The 18,664-nt window shown below is 42.5% G+C and overlaps 1 protein-coding gene across 1 annotated transcript in view; it reads left to right on the top strand.

The window, feature by feature from the left end:
- The first annotated feature begins 1,257 nt into the window (after positions 1–1,257).
- The window catches only part of LOC120857920 (anoctamin-6-like), a 177,128-nt gene continuing 159,721 nt past the window's right edge, over positions 1,258–18,664 (top strand). Inside the window, exon 1 of the mRNA XM_040233814.1 lies at positions 1,258–3,259. Coding sequence (XP_040089748.1) covers positions 3,181–3,259 — 79 coding nt within the window. The 5' untranslated portion in view covers positions 1,258–3,180. The remainder of the gene's footprint in view (positions 3,260–18,664) is intronic.

Here is an 18,664-nt window from a genome sequence, read left to right on the forward strand (position 1 = left end):
GGAACAGCTGGTCAATGGAACAGAACATACACAATATGTATTATTTGTTGTCTTATGTAGGTGCAGTTCATGGCACCCCAAAACAATTACAATAATAATGTCAAAGATCACTGATCCCAGATTGCTGTAACAAATATAACAACAGTGAAAAAGTCTGAAATGCTGTGAGAATTAGCAAAATGTGACCCAGAGACATGAAGTACCAAATGCTGTTTTGGAAAAATGGTACCAATAAACTTGCTTGATACAGGATTCCCCCAGACCTTCAATTTGTTTAAAAAAAAAAAAAAAAAGGCAGTTATCTGCAAAGTGCAGTAAATGAAGTGCAATAAAATAAGGTCTGCTTGTACTGTGTTGGTGTACTAGGACTTCCCTACAAAATGCCAGACTGGGAGGGTTGAGCACTAGCATTTATTTTCTCACAGTTCTGTAGCCTGTGAAGTCCATGGTCAGGGTGTCAGCAGATTTGGTTTCTTCTGGGGCCTCTCTCCTTGGCCTGCAGACCTCACCTTGTCACTGTGTCCTCACATGGTCCTTCCTCTGTGTGTGAACACCCCCGAGGTCTTTCCGTATCCATATTTCCTCTTTTTTTAAGGACACCGATCAGATTGGACTAGGGCCCACTCTAACAATGTCATTGTAACTTTATCTTCTCTTTAGAGGCCTGTTTCCAAATAGAGTCACATTCTGAGGTATCAGGAATTAGAGCTTCTACAGATGAATTTTGAGGAGACACAGTTCAGCCCATGATACCTATTTAAAATAGCATTCATTTGTTTTAAATTACTTAGAGACTAGTACAAACAGAAAACCAAAAATAGCCTTCCTTGTTAATGCCTGTTATTTAAAAGCAGTGAGGTGGTAGGCACATGAAAAGATAACTCAGACTGTATTGAGGTTATAAAAGGAAGAATGACACACTCCTTGCCCCCTCTTCCTACTATAAGGCAGCTTCTTTAAAAACATTTACACCAATACGTGTTTACTATACGGAGTCCAGGAGCATTTTTTTCTCGGGCCCTAATGTATCATCCAGAGTACATATTATGTCGGCACATCCTCTGAATTCGCCTTCTTTTAAATGGCTATCCAATATTTCGTTGTGTGCGTACCAGATTTTAATTTAACTAGTCATTTATTAATAGGCACTCAGGTTGTTTCCAACCTCCCCAGCCATCACGCCTCCCCCCCCCAACCCCCGCCCGCCGTTATAAACAATGGAGTTCTTTTAAATACCCATCTTGGAAAGAATAGTAACAGGTCACCTAATAAAAATAACTGGCACCTGATTTTGGTGACAACAGCCAGTGTTTATCACCTTTCTGTTTCTTGGTTCTTATTGGGATTGTTGTTGTGAAAGGTGAGTGTCTTTCTCACCCTCCAGTCTCTGACCCTATGCTAGTACCTCTTCTTCCTGCATAATGTGAAGGGAGGACCTTCCCTGGGCAGCCTTAGGTCATCTTTGTCCAGTGGTCCTTCCTCCTCAGGGGGAAAGGCTCTCCCAACTCAACAGCCTTAGGCTATTTCTAGTTAAGCAAAACCATTTTTCGTGCAAGAATTGCTGTTTCCGTGTCCACAATGACACATGAATCCTTTCTGGCTGCTCTGACCCTTTGGAGAGGGGCCAGCTTTCTAATGGAATGTGAACAGTCTTACTGCTAATCAAGATTTAGAGCTGAGACCAGGATGCCCAGCCGCTCATTGGATTTGCAGACCCTCCAAGCTAACAGCAGCAGTTCCAAGATTAAGTGCAGAGCAGGGGCCCCAGCCCTGTTCTCTAGGCCCTCTCTTAGTCCCCAGACCCAGCCTCTTAGCCACAGGTATCATCTGGTGTTATTTTATAAGCTGTGCCACCATGCAGATGTTCTTTTCTGAAGAATTACTTTCATTTCTAACTCATTTCAGGAAATGAGGCGGTCTATCAGAGGTGTTCTTCATTTCCAGACCTCCAGAGAGTTCATTTTCTCCTGGGATTTCTAACCACATGTGGGCAGTGCTTTATTTACCCAGATGTGGGAAATAACAGTAATGAACAGCCTTCATCTGAAGCAGCCCTTACATCCCTGAAGAATTTCATGTGAGGTCCCAGAGGTACCTTATCCTCTTATTAATGTAAATATTTCTGAGACTTTGGTTTCATGACGCTTGTAGACATGCTGTGTGTATGAGCTTGGTGCAGGCAAAATATAATTTAGCAACAGATTTAAAAGGTAGTCTGGAGTGTTTCTAATTACTGTTTGTTTAGTTCAGCATTGCCTAATAAGTGGATTTAAGTAACCTTGGGGGTAGGGAATGTAATGTTCATATTACAGTCAACCATGCAAATCAGATTCAGAGTATTGCAGAGAACACACCATGGAGTCATTTTATAGACGCAGTTCATGGAATTTTGAATTTAGAACCGAGAGCATTTTGGGATGGACGTTTTCTACCTGTCATGCATCAACATGAATTATACATATATCCAAAAATCAACCTTACTGTGGGGTACAACTCTGTATAAAATCTATGGGTAGCTTTTGCCACTCAGTTCTTTTTTTAATTTGACACAAAAATTCTCATTCTTATGGGAGAAATGGGCTTTTCTGTCCTTCCCTTTCCCATCTTTCATTGGCCATATCGGAAACTGAAGTTGTGAGAGGGCCTAGAACAGTGGTTCTCAACCTGAGCTGCACCAGGGAATCAGCCTGGAAATCTTCAAAAATGCTGATGCCAGGGTCCCACCCCAGAGAGTCTTGTGTAATTTCTGGGAATGCAGGCTACACTGGGAGGATGTGATGGTGCACTAAGGGTTGAGCACCGCAGGCTTGAGGGCTCATCTCACCCAGGGGTTCTCAGCCCAGACTGCAGGTAAGGATCACCTGGAAAGCTGTTGCAAAAAAAAAAAAAAACCTACTGCCCCACCAATTAAAACCACATTTTGTGGGGGATCCAGGATCCAGGATTTTTAGAAAGCTCCCAGACGATTTCTGATGCACTGCAAGGGTTAAAGTCAACTGACACAATCTAACCATTCCATATCATAGATGAGGAAAAGGAGAACTGGAAAGGTCAGATGGCTTGCTCAAGGTCGGATCCTGGTTGCTGTGCACGCAGGTCTGGGAATCCAGGTCTGATGCCTTTGACTGGTTTGTCTGCTGCCTAGGCTGGCCCAGGCATATTTGTTTGTTGTATTTATTGATGCCTCCTCATTCTTTAGGTGATGTTCCTGCCTCCAAGAGGCCTTTAATGGCACCTCCCACTCTCCCATCCAGCCTGGGTAAGATGTCCATCCTTTACATTTAACAGCACTCTCCTTACCATTCCCCTCAGACTGTCAGCTCTAGAAGGACAAGATCCATGTCTTTCTTGTCCTTTTGGTAATTTGCTGGCATAGGATGAAGAAGTGCATGCTCAGTAGTGTCTTCACACGCTAGCAAGTTGACGAAAGGACAAGAAAGACAGCGGCCTTGTCCTTCTAGAGCTGACAGTCTGAGGGCAATATTTGGTGAATTGAAATTCCCTAACTCTTTATTTGCCAGTTAGCCCTCATGAGTTGTTAGAGCAAATGTTATTGTTTCCTCTCCAACCGCCCACTCTGCTGTGGGTCAGGATCTCAAACACAAAGACTGCCCACCTTTGCCTTGCAAGAGAGAGAGTTGGGAGGGGGAGACTTTATCAAGGAGATTTTGATGACAAAGTAATGAAAGCAAGAATTTTATGACTTTACCTGTTGCTCAGGGTAAAGCATGTGTATAACACCTAGGGACTTCCAAATAACATACTTATAAGTGTGTGTGGTGGTGGTGGTGTAGTTGCTAAGTCATGTCCGACTCTTGCGACCCCCATGGACAAGGAACCTACCAGGCTTCTCTGTCCATGGGATTCTCCAGGCAAGAATACTGGAGTGGGTTGCCATTTCCTTCTCCAGGGGATCTTCTCAACCCAGGAATCGAACCTGGGTCTCCTGCACTGCAGGCAGATTCTTTACTGATTGAGCTACAAGGGAAGCCCTACACACAAGTGTGTGTAGCATCAATGAAAGGGAGCACCTAGCGTTACCATAAGACAAATTGAAAATAATACTCTTTAATAAAAATGTTTTTTTTTAAATTTCCTTTATCATGTTGTGTATGTAACTGATTAACCACATCCATTAGCATAGCTGAATTAAATCCTTCTCTGGGTTAGTATTTTAAAGTCTGTTCAACTGATTAAAAGACTACTGGGGAGATCAAGATGGCAGCATAGAAGGATACAAAACTCACTCCTCACATAAGCATAGAAAAAAATTATATCTACAAATAGAATAATTCTCACAAAAAAACAACCAGACCCTCGGAAAAGATCTCTTAAATGGACAGAGCTGCTCAAGAAAGATCCCCGTGGAACTGAGTAGGACTGAAAATAATGAGACCAGCTCCCCTGGCAGGGATCTATAAAGGAGAGAGTGTCTGCCGAGGCAGGTTGCTTTGTGAAACTCCTGTGTCTGCTGGGACACCTGCCAGGACGGATAGGGAGCTGGAGGGGCCTGGACTCTGCTCTTGAGGAACATGCACGTGCTGGCTTGCTAGTAGTCAGGACAGAGTGAGTCCAGCACTGACGCTGAGGACTGCCACCTCGGTGCATTTCCAAGCCTGAAATGCATGCTAGGTGGGGCAGCTAGTATGTGCTGCTGCTGCTGCTAAGTCACTTTGGTCGTGTCTGACTCTGTGCGATACCATAGACGGCAGCCCACCAGGCTCCCCAGTCCCTGGGATTCTCCAGGCAAGAACACTGGAGTGGGTTGCCATTTCCTTCTCCAATGAATGAAAGTGAAAAGTGAAAGTCCTAAAACTCCAGCGAAGGGACCCTGGGAGAAGACTTGGTCTAGCTTCATGGTGACAGCCTGGAGGACTGGAAGTGTGGTCCATTGTTAGTGTGAGTAGGGCAGGATATGGGTCCTCCAGGGGAGCTCCATTGTTACTGATAGCTACCTCATAGCAGGGCTTGGCTCTGGTGATTTATGCTTTTGTAAGCATGTACAGGGTGGGGTTAGGGCTGAAATCTGAGCATATTAGCCGTCCGAGAGTGGGGGCAGGTTGGAACAGCAGTGGACTTTTTTCATGTGCATGTGACATGGCTGATGGCATCACAGAATCCCATGTCCTCGGTGGACAGTCCCAGGCGGGAGTGTGTAGCAGTTTCCTCCTCAGTAGGGGTGTTTCACCCACCTCACACCAAAGCTTGGAGCTAGATCTCGGGTGGACAGGTCTAGGAAGAGACCTGACACAGAGGCAACGTAGGTCCCAGGCCACAGTTCAGTCACCTTAGTTTTTGGAGCCACAGTGCTCCGGACCCTCCACCAGCTTAGCACTAGGTCTGAGATGAATATACCAGAGAACGGAGTGTGACCTTGGGCTAATTTGGGCAAAATCTTGGATGCCTGCATGGGAAGCACATAGGTTCACTGTGCCTACATTGGTCTCACTTGCTTCAGAGCTCACCTCCTTAGGGCAAATTATATATTTAAGGACAATGGAGCTGTATTGAACCTGACCCTCAGGATTTCTGCTCCAACAGCTGTGGAGCAGACCTCACAACTGAGAGGGCTGCGACAACTGTGGAGCAAAGAGGAGGCACTGCCCAACACCCAGTGCAGGAACTGGATACCAGAATGTCAGTCACACCCCCTATCAAGGGGATAATGCCCAGCACACTCTGAGGAAAGATGTGGCAGGCATTTCTACCAGAAATAGCCCCAGCACCAAAAATATTGAACACCCTACGCAGGAATGGATGTACTCAGTCCCTCAGTCATGTCTGATTCTTTGCAACCCCATGGACTATAGCCTGCCAGGCTCCTCTGTCCATGGGATTTTCCTGGCAAGAATACTGGAGCTGGTTGCCATTTTCTCCTCCAGGGGATCTTCCTGATCCAGGGATCAAACCCAATTCTCCAGCATCTCCTGCATAGAAAAGAGGCAAGAGTCTATAGGAAAGGGAAAAATCATAATAGGAAAGGCAAATATATAAAATGATTGAAGATCATTTAGCTAAGCCAGGACATAGATTAAAAAGAAAAATCAGAATTTTGTGTGTGTGTGTGTGAAAGTAGTTATAACTACAATTAATAGAAAAGATAAGATGTCAAATAGGACCTCAAAATCACAAAATGTGGAGGGAGGGGAGTAAAAAAAATATCTTTTAGAAAGTGTTTGAACTTGTATGACTAATAGTCTAAAGCCAGTCATTATAGTTACAGATCACCACACTTAAAAACCAGGGTAACCACAAATCAAAATTATATAGTAGATTTACAAAAATAAATAACAAAGGAACTCAAGAATAATTCAGGAGGAAACCATCAAATCACAAAAGGACAAACAAAAAGATGAAATGAACAAGAAGAATTACAAAGTTAACTAGAAAATAAGGTTTAAAATGGCAATTTACAAAGTTAACTAGAAAATAAAGTTTAAAATGGCAATCAAGAATTACTTCAAATGTCTTTGGATGAAATGCTCTGAACAAAAGACATAGAGTTACATATTGAATTAAAAAAAAAAAAAACACAAGAACCTACAATATACTGCCTATGAGGGACTCATTTTAGGCTGAGAGACACACATAGATTGAAAGTGGGGGGATGGAAAAAGATATTTCATGCAAATAGAATCTGCAGGAAAATAGGGTTAGCAATACTCATATCAGACAAAGTAGGCTTCAAAGCAAAGTCCATAAAGAAAGACAAAAATGGGATGGGGGGGATACATTTATACCTGTGACTGATTCATGTCAATGTATGGCAAAAACCAGCACAATATTGTAAAGTAATTAGCCGCTAATTAAAATAAATAATTTAAAAAGAAAGACCAAAAAAAGACACCACATAATGATAAGGATTAATACAAGAAGAGAATTTTACATTCATTAACATATGTACACCCAGTTTAGAAACACCTGGGCTTCCCTGGTAGCTCAGGTGGTACAGAATCTGCCTCCATTGCAGGAGACCCCAGTTCAATTCCTGGGTTGGGATGTTCCCCTGGAGAAGGCATAGATTACCCACTCCAGTATTCTTAGGCTTCCCTGGTGGCTCAGATGGTAAAGAATCTGCCTGTAGTGTAGGAGATGTAGATTCAATCCCTGGGTTGGGAAGATCCCCTGGAAGAGTGATGGCAGTCCACTCCAGGATTCTTGCCTGGAGAATCCCCATGGACAGAGGAGCCTCATGGGCTACAGTCCATGGGGTCATAAAGAGTCGGAAACAACTGAGTGACTTAAGCAGAGCACATAGAAGCACCTAAATATGTAAAACAAATACTAACAGACATAGAGGGGAGAAATTGACAGAAATACAGTTAGAGTTGGAGACTTTAATACCACTCTGACATCACTGGACAGATCAACCAGACAAAATTAATAAGTCAACGGAGATATCAAATGACATAATTTAACTTAATATACAGGACACTACATCCAAAAAATACTGAATACACATTCTTTTCAAGTGCGCCTGAAACATTCTCTAGGAGTGACCACAAATTAGGACACCAAACAAGCCTCAACAAATTTAAGGGGATAGAAATTATTTCAAACATTTCTGAGCACAATGGAATGGAACTAGAAATCAACCACAGAAAGAAAAACAGGAAAACAAAATGCATCAAGACTAAACAACATTTTTCAGTAAAACCAGTGGATCAATGGTGAAGTTAAAGAAAACATCAGAAAATTCTTCAAGTTCAGTGACAATGAAAACACAACCTTACAAAAATCTGTAGGGTGTAGCAGAAGCAGTTCAAGAGTTAGAACCAGACATGGAACAACAGACGGGCTCCAAACTGGGAAAGGAGTACGTCAAGGCTGTATATGGTCACCCTGCTTATTTAACTTATATGCAGAGTACATCATGCAAAATGCCAGGCTGGATGAAGCCCAAGCTGGAATCAAGATTTCCAGGAGAAATATCAATAACCTCAGATATGCAGATGATACCACCCTTATGGCAGAAAGCAGAGAGGAACTAAAGAGTCTCTTGATGAAAGTGAAAGAGGATAGTGAAAAAGTTGCCTTAAAGCTCAACATTCAGAAAACGAAGATCATGGCATCTGGTCCCATCACTTCATGGCAAATAGATGAGGAAACAATGGAAACAGTGACACTTTATTTTCTTGGGCTCCAAAATCACTGCAGATGGTGACTGCAGCCATGAATTAAAAGATGCTTGCTCCTTGGAAGAAAAGCTATGACCAACCTAGACAGCATATTCAAAAGCAGAGACATTACTTTACTGACAAGGTCTGTATAGTCAAAGTTATGGTTTTTCCAGTAATGTGTGGATGTGAGAGTTGGACCATAAAGAAGTGTGAGTGCCAAAGAATTGATGCTTTTGAGCTGTGGTATTGGAGAAGGCTCTTGAGAGTCCATTGGACTACACAGAGATGAAACCAGTCAATCTGAAAGGAAGTCAATCTTGAGTATTCATTGAAAGGACTGATGCTGAAACCGAAGCTCCAATGCTTTGGCCACCTCATGTGAAGAACTGACTCACTGGGAAAGACAGCTGATACCACCAAAATACAAAAAATCAGAAGAAAATGCTGTGAACAATTTGGCAACCTAGAAGAAGTGAATGAGTTTCTAGAAATATATACCCTGTCGAAACTGAATCAAGAAAAAAGATACTTTGAACAGACAAATCACTAAAAGTGAAATAGAATCTATAATAATAATAGTAATAATAAAGCTCCCTACAAACAAAACTCAAGACCAGAATGCTTCACTGGGGAATTCTACCAGACATATAAAGAAGTCCTTCTTAAACTATTCCAGAAGATTAAGGAGAAGGGAATACTCCCAAATTCATCTGTGAAGCCACCATCACCCTTATACCAAAACCATACAAAGATTCCATGAAAAAAGAAAATGATGACAGGTAAATACCTTTGAATATAGATGAGAAAATTCTCAACAAAATATTACCAAACCAAATCCAACAACAACAACAACAAAAAAAAAACTATCATACACCATAATCAAGTTGGATTCATTCCAAGGTAGCAAGGATGGTTCAGCATACACAAATCAATGTGATATACCACATCAACAAAAGAAAAGACAAAAATCATATCATCATCTCAGTAGAGGCCAAAAATTTTTTTGTAAAATTCAACATCCATTCATGATAAAAATCTCTCACCAAAGTGGGTATAGAGGGAACATTTCTCAACATAATAAAAGCCATTTATTACAAACCCACAACGAACATAATACTTAAGGTGAAAGCTGAAAGCTTTTTTTTTTTTTACCAAATTCATGAATAAGGCAAAGATAACCACTCTCACCATTTCTATTCAACATAGTATTGGAAGTCCTAGCCACAGCAATCAGACAAGCAAAAGAAATAAAAGTATCCAAATTGAGAATGGAGAGGTAAAATTATCATTATTTGCAGATAACATGGTATTTTATAGAGAAGCCTAAATATGCCACATGGAAACTATTAGAACTGATAAATTAAACAAGGTAACAGGATCCAAAATTAATATATAGAAACCTGTAGCATTTCTTTGCCCTACAATGAAATATCAGAAAGCAAAAGTAAAGATCTCATTTATAATTGCACCAAACACATACATATTCACACAGAGAGAAGAATCTAGGTGTAAACAAAGAAGTCGAAAGACCTCTATGCTGCAAACTACAAAAGATTGATAAAGGACACTGAAGGTGATTCAAAGAAATGAGGGGAATACCATGCTCTTGGATTGGAAGAGGATATAACATTGTTAAAATGCTCTTAATACCTATAGCACTCTAGAGATTTAATGTGACCTCTGTCAAAATTCCCAGGACATTTTTCACAGAACTAGAATGAATAATTCTAAAATATATTGAGCCACAAAAAAACCAGAGTTGCCAAAGCAGTACTGAAGAAAAACACAACTGGAGGCATAACCCTTCCAGACGTTAGACAGTGCTACAAAGCTATAATAATCAAAACAGAATGGTATTAGCACAGAAATGGACATAAAAATCAATGGAACTATATTTAATATCTTATAATAAACCATAGTGAAAATACCTGAACATATATATATATATATGTACCTGAAAAATAAAAAATGAAAATAACAATGAAAAAGTATCACTCTTCTGTCATCTCAGTTTGCTTAAGGTCATGTTTATCCTGTTACCTTGTTATTTGAAAATTGGTTCCAGATTTTCATTATTTATGTTTACTATTATAGCCATTACAGAAATTTGTCTTAGAATATAGTCAGTATCTCTTTACCTTACAGGTGGCCTGGAGGCTCCACTCAGGGTAGCAGAAAGTTGCTGTTTTTCTCATTTGGAGAATTCAAAGTTAAAAGTTTTTGGAGTCAGGTCTACCAACTGGGCTACATTGTTGGGTAGATGTTAAGATGGATGTAAAGAGGTTGCAGTCAGTAGCCAGTAATGACCCACGTGTATGAAGTCTTTCTGAAGTCTTACTAAGATTTCATAGGTTCAGAGTTTTCATACTCCATGTAAGCAGCAGTGTGGTAGAGTATAAGTGAAGCTTCTTCCCACTGTTCGTTGGGAAATCTTCCTCAAACTAATGTCCTTAAAATTTTCTGGAGAAAGCTAAGTTACTTAGCTGGAGGTAAATATACAGCATTTTATATTATAATTTCATTATATTGTGGAATAAAAGTCAACATTTGTGTAACTTTTTAAGGTAAGAAATTTTAAAGAACCATTTTAAATTTCTTTGAAATTTTAAAGAACCACTTTTTCCAGGCTCTTCTTTGCTGCTACTTGGATGAAAAATTAAACCAATAAAGGTTTTTGCTAAGAAACCAACTTCTGTCTCACCAATTTTGAAGGCTCAGGAGTACATCCAAGGGGAAGGAGGGAAAGGAAGAGTCTACTAAATATCTAATACACTATGTTTTCACCCATATTGTGCCATCAAATATGACTGCTCAGCAAATTAGGAATTATTCACATTGATTTTTGCATGTGAAGAGGTCTGTACTCACCTCTCCACTAGGGAGCAGAGCCAGAATCTGAATCCTGTCTGTCTTGATTCCAGAGTCCTAGTACTTTTTCCTTAACACGGCCTTTCATGAGAATGAAGATATCTCCAAAAGAGCCTGGTTATTAACTCTGAGCATTTGCTGTGCTGGTGGAAGAAGGCTGGCCTTAGTTTCCCTTAGAGTTGTTATTAAACACCAGTAAGTTAACATTTACAGACTTATATGACACAGTTAAAAGCATGTCCTCACAATGTCTTATAAAGTTCTGATTTTAAAATGACATGTCGTTATTGTAGTGACCCTCAAGAGTTTCAGTGTATTCATTGTCATGATTTTGAAGGGAGGAAAGAAATGGTCAGCAGTGGCTATTTTTAGCCACAAGACATACAGTGTCAGAATTTTGTAATCTCGCTCAGACATCATGCCTTTGGTTTGAGGGAGGCAGCAAAGCAAAATGATTGATAGTTTATGCTTTGCCCTGCAGTTCCTGAGCTGGAGAAGCCTGCCTCTACTATATGCTGTGTGATGGTGGGCAAGAGACCTGACCTCTGTGCCTTAGTTTCCTTGTCAGTAAGACAAGAACAGTAACAGCTTGATTGCTGTGTATCTGCTTACAACTTTGATACAGTTAGTGCTCAGAAAGTGTCCCTATTCCAGGAATGTTATCTCAGAGCATCCTTCATGAGGCACAGAGGCCACTGCACTTTCTGCGGGAGCTCGTGCTTATCTCAGCAGCCCTGGGCTTGGCTGACCACTCCCTCCTTCCTGAAATTCTTTCTTTCCTTGGCTTCCGTGATGCTCCTCCATCTTGATTCTGCTCACAACTCCCTCGATTCTTCTGTTTCTTCTGCTGGATCTATCTTTCCCCATTCCTGGTCCTTAAACTTTGCAGCCCCGAGGGCTCTGTTCTCTGTCTTATTCCCCATCTTAACTTACTCCTCTGTGATCTTCACTTTCGGGGCCTCAACTACCTTAAATTGACATGTTGATGACTTCACAGACTTATCTTCAATTCCTATCTCTCTCTTGCTTTGCCTGTTTACCTCTTTACTTGTTTGTCTAACAGACATCTCAATTTTGACACGTCCAAAACCGAGTTCTTGATTTCTTTTCTAACCCTGCACGCCTGTTGTTTCTCATCTCAGTCGCCCAGCCACGAAACTGAAGTCGTCTTTGATCCCTGCGTTTCTCTCTCATCTCATCTGTGAGCCATTAGCATCCATTCCAAATACAAGTGCCCCTAACCTCCCAGCCACACTCCTAAATCCAAGTGCAGACTACCACCAAATCTTGTGGGAACTCTGCAGCCACTGCCTAAGTGAGCCTCAGCTGTGTACCTTTTGCTCCAACTTCAGACAACAGTCACAGCGACCCTTCTGTGTGAGACTTTTATAAGATCTTCAGTGGATTCCCTCCAAGTAGTATACAGTTCGAACTCTCAGCCATGTTGTACTTAAGGCCCCTGCTCCCACTCTGTCTCTTCCTGCCTGGCCTGTCTCTTTAAGTGCCCTAGACACACCAGACTCTCTCTGTTCACTGACAAGCTGCACGTCCTAGCCCTACCCCAGAACACTGTCCTCATCCCCTCTCACCTCCCAACCCCCTCCTGTCTAGAATTCCTTTTCTTGCACTTCATTTAGTTCTCTCTCAAAGCCACCCACTCCTAGCTGGCCCTCTGACTCATTTGAAATATCACTGTTACTCTGTGTCCCCTTCACATGCTTTACTTGTTTTCAAAGCATTTCTCCCCACCCCGAAATATGCGAATGGGTATTTGTTTATTGCCTCTGTCCTCTGGCATAGTGAAAGCTCCCTAAGGATGATGTTCTGGTGCTTAATACACATTTTCTGAACCACTGAAGGAATAGCGAATTAATGCTCTGGTGTGTGTGCTCAGTCATGACAGTCATGTCTGACTCTGTGACCCTATGGACTGTCGCCTCCAGGTTCCTCTGTCCATGGGATTCTCCGGGCAAGAATACTGGAGTGGGTTGCCATTTCCTACTGCAGAAAATCTTCCTGACCCAGGGATTAAACTTGCATCTCTGGCATCTCCAGTATTGTCAGGTGGATTCTTTACTGCTGAGCCCCCTGGGAAGCCCCCTAGTTCTTTGGTACCCCTATATTAAAAATTAAAGAGCCAGATATCTTCTTAGACTCTAATATCCCTGTCTGTCTCTCCCCCCATTTTCTCTGTACCCTTTTAGAATTTCTAAAATGTCTAGATACACTATTGCTCTTTATCACTCATGTTATCTTTACTCTTGATGGTCTAATACCTTTTCTAATCACTCTTGTGTGGTTTCTCAGGGTCATTCAAGTTCTGTGTGTCTCTGCCTCCTATAAGTACATTCCCATCCTGTCTTACTAGATCTCTGAGTAGCTTTCAGCACAATTTTCCATTCTGTTCTTGAAATTCCCTTCTACCTACTAGCCATTTGTTGATCCTTTGCTGGCATCTCCTTTGGGGGACCTCCGAATGTGGAGAATTCTTCAAGTTGTGCCTTAGGCCTGCTTCTCACTCTGCATGCTTATTGGTTCCCAGGGCTTTGCTAAGTTGCTTCAGTCGTGTCTGACTCTGTGCGACCCCAGAGACGGCAGCCCACCAGGCTCTGCTGTCCCTGGGATTCTCCAGGCAAGAACACTGGAGTGGGTTGCCATTTCCTTCTCCAATGCATGAAAGTGAAAAGTGAAAGTGAAGTCACTGAGTTGTGTCCAATTCTCAGTGACCCCATGGACTGCAGCCTACCAGGCGCCTCCATCCATGGGATTTTCCAGGCAAGAATACTGGAGTGGGGTGCCATTGCCTTCTCTGTCCCAGGGCTTTACATTTCATCAATTAGCTGATGACTCCCCATTGTACGTATGTGTCCAGTACTGACCTCTTCTGACCTCCAGGCCCCACATATGACTGCTTCCTGGACACTTTCGGATGCCTCATGCTCAAGGAGAACTCTTGATTCACTTCCAGAGCCTATCTCCCTGAACCTGCCTTTCCACATCCCATTTTGATAGCATCATCCTCCCCATGTGCAAAAAGTCAGAAACTTGGGTATCATCCTGGGTTTCTACTCCATTGTCCTCCTTTGCTCCAACACCTTTGTTGTTGTTCAGTTGGTAAGTCATGTCCGACTCTTTGCAGCTGCACTGACTGTAGCACACCAGGCTTCCCTGTCCTTCACTATCTCCTGGAGTCCGAGTCAGTGATGCTATCTAACCATCTCGTCCTCTGCCATCCCTTCTCCTCTTGCTCACGGTCTTTCCCAGAATCAGGGTCTTTTTCAGTGAGATGGCTCTTGGTATCAGGTGGCCAAAGTACTGGAGCTTCAGCTTCAGCATCAGTCCTTCCAATGAATTTTCAGGGTTGATTACCTTTAGGAATGATTGGTTTAATCTCCTTGCTGTCCAAGGCACTCTCAGGAGTCTTCTTCAGCACCACAGTATGAAAGCATCAATTTTTCAGTGCTCAGCCTTCTTTGTGGTCCAACTCACACATCTGTACATGACTACTGGAAAAACCATCGCTTTGACTATATGTACCTTTGTCAGCCAAATGATGTCTGTGCTTTTTAATATGCTCTCTGGGTTTATCATAGCTTTTCTTCCAAGGAACAGGTGCTTTTTATTTTGTGACTGTAGTCACTGTCTGCAGTGATTTTGGAGCCCAAGAAAATAAATCTGTCACCGCTTCCACTTTTTCCCATCTATTTGCCATGAAGTGATGAGACCAAAGGGCTTCCCCTGGTGGCTCAGTGGTAAAGAACCTGTCTGCCAATGCAGGAGACATAAGAGATGTGAGTTCGATCCCTGAGTCAGGAAGATACCCTGGAGGAGGTCATGGCAACCCACTCCAGTATTCTTGCTTGGAGAATCCCATGGACAGAGGACAGAATCCCATCCACAGTCCAATCCCATGGACTGGTGGGCTACAGTCCGTGGGGTCCCAAAGAGTCAGACACAACTAAAGTGACTTAGCAAGCAACGTGAATGATGGGACTGGATGCCATGATCTTAATCTTTTGACTGTTGAGGTTCAGGCCAGCTTTTTCACTTTCTTTTTTTTACCTACATCAGAAGCTCTTTGGTTTCTCTTCACTTTCTGCCATTAGCATGATATCATCTGCATATCTGCAGTTGTTATTTCTCCTGGCAGTCTTGAGTCCACCTTGTGAATCATCCAGCCCAGCATTTTGTATTATGTACTCTGCATAGAAGTTAAATAAGCAGGCTGACAGTACACAGCCTTGATGTACTCCTTTCCCAATTTGGAATCAGTCAGTTGTTCCATGTCCAATTCTAACTGTTGCTTCTTGACCTGCATACAAGTTTCTCAGGAGGCAGGTCAGGTGGTCTGGTATTCCCATCTTTAAGAATTTTCCAGTTTGTTTTGATCTATACAGCCAAAGACTTTAACATAGTCAATGAAGCAGAAGTAGATGTTTTTCTGGAATTCCCTTGCTTTTTCTATGATCTGGGATTTGATCATAGATGGATGTTGGTATTTGATCTCTAGTTCCTCTGCCCTTTCTAAATCCAGCTTGTACTTCTGAAAATTCTCAGTTCATATACTGTTGAAGCCTAGCTTAAAGGATTTTGAGCATTATCTTGCTAGCATGTGAAATGAGTTCAGTTGTATGATAGTTTGAGCAAAGACTTGTCCTCCTGTTTCACTGTCACAATATGGTGAGGAAACGGAGGCTCAAAGAAGTTACACATGTGCCCAAGGTCACACAGGTTTGTGTCTGCTCTGGCACAGTGTGGCCCTTCACTGGCATTACTTCGTGAGTCTTTGCACCAACACTGGATTTGCCTAGTGAAAAGCTTCTTGCCCTCCACAAGCTGCAACTTGAAAGGGAGCCACACGGGCAATGAGGTGAGGTCTCAGGCTGCCCTATGGGAGCTGTTTGGGGCACAAGCCCTTCTCAGGACCAGTGCTTCCTGCTGATCTGTGGAGCAAGTGACATCGTTAGGAAGCGGTCGGTGCCAGCGACAGCCTGACTCACGGCTGACAGTGTCTAGCACCTGGTCTGTTGTGTCTCCTCTTGCCATGGCGTGTGCATGCATGCTTAGTGGCTTCAGTCATGTTCAACTCTGCGACTTCATGGACTGTCCATGGGATTTTCCATGGACAGGAATACTGGAGTGGGTTGCTATTCCCTTCTCCAGGAGACCGTTCCCAGCTCAGAGATCGGCAGGGCACTCAGAAACACTGGGATGCCATTCTCTGCTCACCTGTCAGGGTGTGTGGCCCTCCCCCAGCCTCCTCTTCAGCCTCACTTTATTCCTCAGCCTCTTGACTCCTTCAGTCTTCAGTTACACTGACTGCTTTTAATCATATCCTTCAACACAACAAGGTTTCCGATTCAGAACCCTTGGCTTGCTTCCCCGACTGCCCTCCCCTTCCCCTTCCACCCCAATCCTGAATGCTCTTTCTTTCTGAGTGTTCTTTCTTTAGTCCTGCATGACCAACTCTGTCTCATCCTTCAGGTCTCAAATATCACTCCTCAGGGAACCTCCTCTGACCGCACTACTCAAAAATTCTTATTTTCTCTATTATTCTCTACCATGACCACTGTATTTCCTTATCGCTAAGCAGCTTGGAAGAAAAGTTATGACCAACCTAGATAGCATATTCAAAAGCAGAGACATTACTCTGCTGACTAAGATCCGTCTATTCAAGACTATGGTTTTTCCTCTGGTCATGTATGGATGTGAGAGTTGGACTGTGAAGAAAGCTGAGCACCGAAGAATTGGTGCTTTTGAACTGTGGTGTTGGAGAAGACTCTTGAGAGTCCCTTGGACTGCAAGGAGATCCAACCAGTCCATTCTGAAGGAGATCAACCCTGGAATTTCTTTGGAAGAAATGATGCTAAAGCTGAAACTCCAGTACTTTGGCCACCTCATGCGAAGAGTTGACTCATTGGAAAAGACTCTGAGGCTGGGAGGGATTGGGGGGAGGAGGAGAAGGGGATGACAGAGGATGAGATGGCTGGATGGCATCACGGACGCGACGGACGTGAGTCTGAGTAAACTCCGGAAGTTGGTGTTGGACAGGGAGGCCTGGCGTGCTGCGATCCATGGGGTCGCAAAGAGTCGGACATGACTGAGCGACTGAACTGAACTGAATTGAAGCAGAATCAGTTACTTTTAAAGGATTTGTTTAGTTGTTATTATGGAATATAACTTCCCTGAAGAGAGACTTCTGCTTTATTAGCAGTTGCATCTTCTGCCTCTCTCACAACACTGATGCATAGTAGGTGCTGGAACATGGAGTCTTGTGTTGATATGTGTCTGTCATGAGATGTTTAACATGAGCTCTCGCCCCCCGCCCCTCCTTTTTTTAAAGGAAAAGAATTAAGCTTTTTTTTTTTTTGTCAAAGTTTTGTATAATTAGTTTATAGCATTTTACATAATTAGAAAATTAATACTTCAAGATTTGTTATGAGAAATAGCAGCATCTCCTCTTTGATTTTCTATTCCCCAGAGGCACGTGTTTTCAACTTTAGCTAATTATTTTAGTAATTACTTCTATATCTTTAATTAAGATGTTTGTGTTGTTACTTATCTATTTTATTTTGAGGAGTTATCGATTGCTGAAAAAGTCAGTATTTAGCTTCCTTCATCTACCCTTGGCCCCTCCTCTCCTCATACACTCTTCCAGCCCCCACCCTCTTAGCTGTGTTATATTGTAATTTTGTATTATAATTTTGGTGAGATCAACAAGCAGTGTTTGTTATAGCTCATGATACTTCCTACAGAAGAGCCCTGTAATGTCGTTTGATTACTTTTCCTCTCAAGACGGCCCAGCAGATACTGACTTTTTCAATCTCTTAACTTTTTATGGACTTATGAATATTCAACCTCAGACTCTACCCCAGTTGTAAATCTTCTCCCTAAATTAGCCAACATAGAGGATCTACCAGATTCGTCTTTGGGGGAAATTCCTCCCAGAGCCTCTCATCTGTCTCAGTTGCTTTCTCAGTCATAAAACAGCTAGGGCTTCCCCTCTGCTGCCCTTCTGAGGTCTCCTTTTGCCTGTACTGTTTTGGAGCTGTCAGTCTCTGGAACTTATGACTTACTCTTTGTTTGTTTATGACTTCATTTTGGTGGAGCACATTCTCCAGTTTTTATGAAAAAGTGGATGTGAAAGGTAACTTTTTGAGACTTGTAGATCCGACATTGCCTTTGTTCTCCACTGGCATTTAATTGATGGCTTGACTAAGTTTATAATTCTAAGGTAGAAATCACCTGTTCTCAGAATTTTGAAGTTTCTGCCATCCACAGTTACATTTGAGAAATTCCTGTCATTCTGACTTAAAAGCCTTCATATGAAAGCTCTTTCTCTGGGAATTACTATGATGTACCTTGGGTGCACTTACAGGTGGCTCAGTATTAAAGAACCCACCTGCCAATGCAAAAGACGCCAGTTCAATCCCTGGGTCAGAAAGATGCCCTGGAGAAGGAAATAGCAACCCACTCCAGTATTCTTGCATGGGAAATTCCATGGACAGACGAGCCTAGCAGGCTACAGCCCATGGGGTTGCAAAGAGTTGGACACAACGAAGCACCCACTCAGGCACGTACCTTGGTGTAGGTCTGTCTGCACTTTATATGCTGGAGACTCAGTTGGGCTTTTTACTATGGAAACCCCATTCTCCCACATCCTACTTCTGTCCTTT

This window comes from Oryx dammah, unplaced genomic scaffold (genome assembly GCF_014754425.2).
Source record: "Oryx dammah isolate SB20612 unplaced genomic scaffold, SCBI_Odam_1.1 HiC_scaffold_29, whole genome shotgun sequence".
In the NCBI taxonomy this organism is placed as follows: domain Eukaryota; kingdom Metazoa; phylum Chordata; class Mammalia; order Artiodactyla; family Bovidae; genus Oryx; species Oryx dammah.